The sequence below is a fragment of the Pogona vitticeps genome, chromosome 1, assembly GCF_051106095.1.
Source record: "Pogona vitticeps strain Pit_001003342236 chromosome 1, PviZW2.1, whole genome shotgun sequence".
In the NCBI taxonomy this organism is placed as follows: domain Eukaryota; kingdom Metazoa; phylum Chordata; class Lepidosauria; order Squamata; family Agamidae; genus Pogona; species Pogona vitticeps.
This window is the reverse complement of record NC_135783.1, coordinates 16,984,209-16,991,158: the sequence shown is the minus strand read 5'-3', so window position 1 is coordinate 16,991,158 and position 6,950 is coordinate 16,984,209. Positions and strand designations below refer to the sequence as shown.

General features: G+C 44.1%; 1 protein-coding gene across 1 annotated transcript in view; it reads left to right on the top strand.

The window, feature by feature from the left end:
- Positions 1-277: 277 nt before the first annotated feature.
- ACSS1 (acyl-CoA synthetase short chain family member 1) overlaps positions 278-6,950 on the top strand; it is a 41,762-nt gene continuing 35,089 nt past the window's right edge. The window contains exon 1 of the mRNA XM_072988127.2: positions 278-732. Coding sequence (XP_072844228.2) covers positions 378-732 — 355 coding nt within the window. The 5' untranslated portion in view covers positions 278-377. The remainder of the gene's footprint in view (positions 733-6,950) is intronic.

Genomic DNA, 6,950 nt, shown 5'->3' with positions numbered 1-6,950 from the left:
GGGCCCAAAGTCGCCCAGTAAAGCATGAAGATGGTTATCTTGGGCCTTTTTAGGGATGTCCTGTCGCATTTATTCAGTTGGGTTTACCTACTCATGGGATTCTGACTTTCCTTTAGGCACAGGTTTGAGGGAAACGTCTCGCTCCTTTCCCCTCAAAGTCATTCTGCTAACTTTTTATCAGCAACGTAAACTCTTTCGCAACTCCGGGGAGGAGAAAAGGGCGGGAAAGGCGGGCTGAGGGGCCCCTCAGGGCGGCCTTTCTTTCTTTAAACGGTTGTCGAGGCAAAAAAAGAGATACTTCCTCGTCCGCAGGCGGAGGTGGCGTCAAGTCGCCTGCCTTCCCCCCACACACTTTTTTTCCCTCTCGCGACGACCTTATGCCAACAGCCACCGTGGCGGCGGCGGCGGTCTCGAACCACCTGTTGGGCTCCCTGAGGCGGCAGCCCAAGAGGCTATGGAGCCGGAGCTGGCCGAGGCTGGATTGGGGGCGCCCCTGGTCCGTCCGCCTCTCGTCCAGCAGCGGCGGGTCCTGCCCTCCAGCGGGCGCCCCTTCTTGCCTGAGGGGAGACTACCGGGAGCTGTATGAGCGGGCCGTGAGGGAACCCGGCCCTTTCTGGGGGGCGCTGGCCCGGGCGGAGTTGCTGTGGGACACCCCGCACCACACAGACGGCGAGTGGGATTTCGCGCAGGGCCGCGTCCGGTGGTTCCTAGGCGGCCGCTTAAATGTGGCGGGTAAGAAACGCCTTTCCTTTTGGCGCGGGGGGGGCGAGCAGTTATGCCTCCCCTCCTCGCCTTGTCCTTTGAGTATTTTGTTCCTAGGCCGTTCTTCCCTCTTTCGGGAAGGGAAAGGCATTGAGGGGAAAGCGACGGGCACTCCCCGTGCCTTCCTGGAAGTCGCGGCCACACCCAAGGCGTCTCATCATACCCTTGCCCTCCCAGCTGAGTATCTGCAAGGCCATCTGCACATGCTCAGGCGACACCATGGTTTCGACAGCCTTTATGTGTGTGTGTGTGTGTGTCTGTGCGCTTTGCAGGTCTACCCTGGTATAGAAAGCATGCTCCCAACGGGTTGATAGGTTTTGGAAGTGGGCACCGAGAACCCCCCCCCCCGCTGGCGTGGGCATGCCGAGAGATTAGACATACAGTACCTGCCTTCTGCAGCGAGGAGGGATGGCTGGGCTTATGGGGAGGCTGCCCTGTGAGGAGCCTCTGAAAGGCTGTATGGCCTGTTATAATAAATAGAGAGTGCCGAATTCAATTAGCCGATGCAGTTCACGTGGTGCATATTTCACTTTCCTTCTCTTTAGGATACAGCTCTTAAAAGCCAAGCTTCTGTGATCTGGAAGAAGAAAAGGAGTTGGAATTCAAATCTGTCTTTCAAAACCATTCCAAGAAATCATTTTTTTTCATGAAGTTAGGTCTCGGTCTCGGTCTCGGTCTCGGTCTCTCTCTCTCTCTCTCTCTCTCTGGTGTGTATGTTTTGCTTTTATGGGGCGGGCTTCAATAATTGTTGGCCGAGTCCAGAAGTGCCCTGGCGGAGTTGTTTATTATTTCTGTTATTTGTCAGTTTATTATTTCTGCTACTAATTTCCAGGTTAGTTGTGTGAGTTTGTTACGCCAACTCCACCCCTCCCCAAGGTGGTACCTTAAAGACGATATGTATGTTCATCTTTAAGGTGCTGCAAGATTTTACTTTTGGTTTTACGGGCACAAGGCTACCTAATATGTTTTCTTGTTTTAACATGATTGTATAATATCTTTCAGCTCCTTTGTCTCTCCTTCATGCATGAAAATAGTTATGAATGAATAAATATGCATTTCCACAGTATTCAGTTAGTTACTATGAGAAGGCTATTTCATACCTGATAAGCATTTCCATTGTCACTTAGGCGTCCATATGGCATCCTGTGCCACATGGCTGAACATGTGTCACAGGGCATTCATTAGCCAGGACCTGTGATGAGCGTTTCTTCTCTGTGCCTTGTTTATTTCTTTATTGTACAGTAAAGTCAATGTAAATGAGATTTACAATTTTGAAATACTTGGAGAGTAGCATAAATTAACCAAAAAAAGAGAGGAAATTATAGAAAAGATCCTGTGTTTGCCATACTGCTAGATATTATTACTGGGCCCATGTGTACAGGTATTTAGGGCTTTAAAAGTGACCACTAGCTGCAGAATTGGACCTGGAAATTTATTGTTGATGAGTGTAGAATCATACACTGTAGATGGTACAGAAGCGGAGTTAAATTATCTCACCTAGTCCCAGCAAGCAACTTGAGTGTCTTGCATTATGTACAGACTGAAAATTCTGAACTGATTATGAAGACAGCCATACAAGTACAGTAGTGTAATCTCGATATATCTGGAGCATGAAATGTTGTAGTGAGGTCTGTTTTCCACAGATAGAGATGCAGCCAATGAATCAACTTAAAAGCATCTTTGTAGCCAAGATAGATGCAGTTATGACTAGGCTGGAAACATACTAAGTGTAGTCTTTGTACATTTGAGCCTGTCACGTAGGGTTTCCCAAGATAAGAACTATGCTTGTACTGACTGATTTGTAATGCTTCCAGATGGCAGCTTTCTTGGGCTCTTTCGTGATACTGCAGGAAAAAGCACAATTTATTTGTGGATATGTGCAGTGTACAATGGTTCATAATGTGACGTGGCAATATTATTTCACAAGCATTCCAGAAACATTTCATTAGTAATATATAGTTATACCATTAGAACAGACCCATAATTTTAACCCTGTTTGCTGTTGTTATGTTCAACAGAAAAAAGCCATTTGAATGCTTAAGCTCCGAGCTGTATTTTGTCCATCCGTTTTTTAAAAAGTCTTAAAAGTGTGAGAATGCTTTCCTTCTCTAAAATGCTGTACTATTCACATGAGAAAACTATATCTGACAGCTATTCTCTCCATGATAGCCCCCTCCCCATTCCCAAAATTAGCCCAAGAAGCAGAAAAGGCCAGGATCCAGTGGTGGTTGTGGGTTTTTCAGGGTGGGTTTGGCTGTGTTCTTAAGGTTTTTCTTCCTAACGTTTCACCAGTCTCTGAGGCCAACATCTTCAGAGGACAGGAATCAGAACTCTATCTGTGCTCTGTGTACTGTTTGTTGTTTGAAAACTGAATCTAGTCTTACGCTAAATAACAGGAATGCCTTCAGTGGGACTGTACTCCTTCATATTCCCCCAAAGAGCCTGCAAAACTTTTCTGGGATGTTTCAGTCTACATTTCTCTGTGCAAACACTCAAATCATTTTGTTTTACTGCACAGATGGGTGTGTCATCCTGGGGTTGTGGTGGTGTATGGTGTGACAACAAGATTGGGAGTGTACCCCTAATTTATAACACCTCCCTTCCCTGTCATTCTTCTTGGTCCTCACATTTCTTGTAATTGGATTTCCAGTCACCAGTAAGGTCTCATCCTTTCCACCTGTTCCCATGCTCGAAAATAATTTTTATTAACCATATTAATGAAGAAATGTATTAATAATAGGGACATAAAATGTATTGTTTGACCTCTTTTACAAAGTGGAAGCTTCTGATCCAAATGCCGGAAATTAACCACTACAGCAGATGTTAAAAAGAGGAAGTTAACCAAAAGTTAATCCAAATCACAAAATCTACTGTCTAAAATGTTTTTTAACTTAGCTAAGTCTCAAATTCTAATGGTGACATGTGTATATAAAAAAAAAATCTTTCATTTTGGGTGGATGATACCTTTGCCCAGATTGGACTTGAGTTGTGAGGAAAAGCTGAGGGAAATAAGACTGTATCAATGCATGTGTTCCCATGGCTGTTTCCCATCGCTTCCTGCCCCTCCTCCCCCACCGTTATCCATGCAACAGTGCAGAAGTGTTTTGTCAGTTGATTTTGGCACTGAAAAGGTCAGCTAGAGGTATGACAAAGGACATGCTTCTGTGGGTGAAACGGGTGATGGAATGTCGTGTGGACCAGCGGTAGGGGTAATTTACACAGAGGTGCAGAATGGTTAGAGAAATAGGATTGGATGCAACTACTGAAATGAATTCACTTAGTTTGGGGGGAAAAGTGCTTCATGACCCCTGTCTGCATTCCCCAAAGGACTGCCTAGGGTTACTCAGTGACTCATTGGAGACTTGAAACTGGATTCCTGCATTCTGACCACTACTGTTGCTGAGAGAAAACTATGTTCAGTAACTGAACATGTTTTTAATATTATAATGTTTGCTGCTTTAAATGTATGGGTTAACAGTGATAAGTTGAAGTGCCTCTGAGGAGGTGTAGTGCAGAGGAGAAACTTTTACTTACTGCCTTTTGCACACTTCTGAGGTTGAGGGGGAGGGAATAGGGTTCTATGATTTAGAAAAGCCTGCCTGAAGAGACAGGTCTTTGTCTGCTTGCCAAAGGACAACAAAGATGGGGCCAGTTTACCCTTCTGTATAAGGGAGTTCCAGAATCTGGAAACAGGACCAGAGAAGGCCATCTCTCATGTCCCTACAAAACATGTCTGTGAGGGTGGTGGAACCAAGAGAAAGATCGCTTCTGAAGATATTAATACCCAGGCAGGCTTATGAAGAGAGATGCTAACTTTGAGATAGCTTGAAGTCAAGCCATCCAGAAATGGATCGGCAACCAATGTGACTGCTGTAACAGCTCCGTGAGATTATCTACACATTCAAAGAAAGTGGAATGATAGAGTTGGGTTATTCAGTGGTACTGATGGAATACGTCATGGGTTTTTCACATAAAAAAAACTCTGCAGGGGAAAAAACAGTAGATAGAAAGTTGTGCTAGAATTCTTCTCTTCCACTTCACTTCTCTTTATTCCAGCCATTATTGTTCCAGCGTAAACAACCACAGGTAGGGAGTTTGATTCCCCACTGTGTTCTCTTGACAGGTGCTGGACTCAGTGATTCACAGGGTCCGTTCCAGTTCAGCATTTTAAGGTGGTGGTGATGATGACGATGATGATAGTATACCTAATTTATCATTCTCTGCATGTGGGTTTGTACAATTGCATTCTAATATACAATTGCATTCATTTCACATGCTAGCAAGGTTATGCTCACAATCCTACAAGTTAAGCTTGAGCAGCATGTGGACCGAGAACTCCCAGAAGTACAAGCTGGATTCCGAAGAGGCAGAGGAACTAGAGACGAAATTGCTAACATGCGCTGGATTATGGAAAAAGCCAGAGAGTTCCAGAAAAACATCTACTTCTGCTTCACTGACTATGCAGAAGCCTTTGACTGTGTGGACCACAGTAAACTAATGTCAAGTCCTTAAAGAATGGGAGTGCCTGACCACCTTATCTATCTCCTGAGAAATATACGTGGGACAGGAAGCAACAGTTAGAACTGGATATGGAACAACTGATTGATTCAAAATTGGGAAAGGGGTACGACAAGGCTGTATATTGTCTCCCTGCTTATTTAACTTATATGCAGAATACGTCATGTGAAAGGCTGGACTGGAGGAATCCCAAACTGGAATTAAGATTGCTGGAAGAAATATCAACAACCTCAGATATGCAGATGATACCACTCTGATGGCAGAAAGTGAGGAGGAATTAAAGAACCTCTTAATGAGGGTTAAAGAGGAGAGTGCAAAAAATGGTCTGAAGTTCAACATCAAAAAAACTAAGATCATGGCCACCTCCTGTTAAATAGAAGGGGAAGATATGGAGGCAGTGACAGATTTACCTTTCTTGGGCTCCATGATCACTGCAGATGGGGACAGCAGCCACGAAATTAAAAGACGCCTGCTTCTTGGGAGGAAAGTGATGACAAACCCTGACAGCATCTTAAAAAGCAGAGACATCACCTTGCCGACAAAGGTCCGCATAGTCAAAGCTATGGTTTTTCCAGTAGCGATGTATGGAAGTGAGAGCTGCACCATAAAGAAGGCTGACCACCGAAGAATTGATGCTTTTGAATTGTGGTGCTGGAGGAGGCTCTTGAGAGTCCCCTGGACTGCAAGGAGAACAAACCTATTCCTTCTAAAGGAAATCAATCCCGAGTGCTCACTGGAAAGTCAGATCCTGAAGCTGAGGCTCCAATACTTTGGCCATCTCATGAGAAGAGAAGACTCTCTGGAAAAGACACTGATGTTGTGAAATTGTGAGGGCAAGAGGAGAAGGGGATGACAGGGGACGAGATGGTTGGACAGTGTCATTGAAGCTACCAACATGAATTTGACCAAACTCCGGCAGGCACTGGAAGACAGGAGGGCCTGGTGTGTTGTGGTCCATGGGGTCATGAAGAATCAGACACGGCTTAACGACTAAACAACAACAATTTACAGTGATTGTCTGCAGTGCCAGAACTTAGCTTTCATTTTCACAGTTAGCTTACAGTGAAGAAAGTCACAGTGAAATTATTGACATAATTACTGACATAATATTTGAGACATGCCACAGACTCTCCCTTAGCCGTTGCTTTTTGCAAGTTAATGTTCTACTGGGGAGAAGATTACAGTTTCTGATCTTGTTGCACTTGAATAGCTTACTATGTGTGAAGAAACCCCATTGAAAGTCATTTCAGATTGATCATTGACCAATGTTAACTCTGACCATGATCCAAGTGGAAAATTTCCAACTTAAATAAGCAAGCTGCTACAATTTCATCTTATTAATGATGCCTTCCATATTATGGCCACATTCCTTAATAATGCAGTGGTTTTATTTTGTGTTTGTTCTGTTTGTATCACTCTAGGCTCATACAGAAGAAGGTTCCACTGGTTTTAGTAGGCTCTGGTTTTAGTAGGCTTGGCTTAATTAACTCACTTTATGTTGGGGTGTGTGTGTGTGTGTGTGAGAGAGAGAGAGAGGGGGGGGAGGGAGAGTATATATATATTTATATATATCTTCATATATAAAGATATATATAAATATATATATGAAATATAGCTGCAAAAACAACATAGTTTCTTATGGCACCTTAAAGCTGAAAAAGGCTTATTTG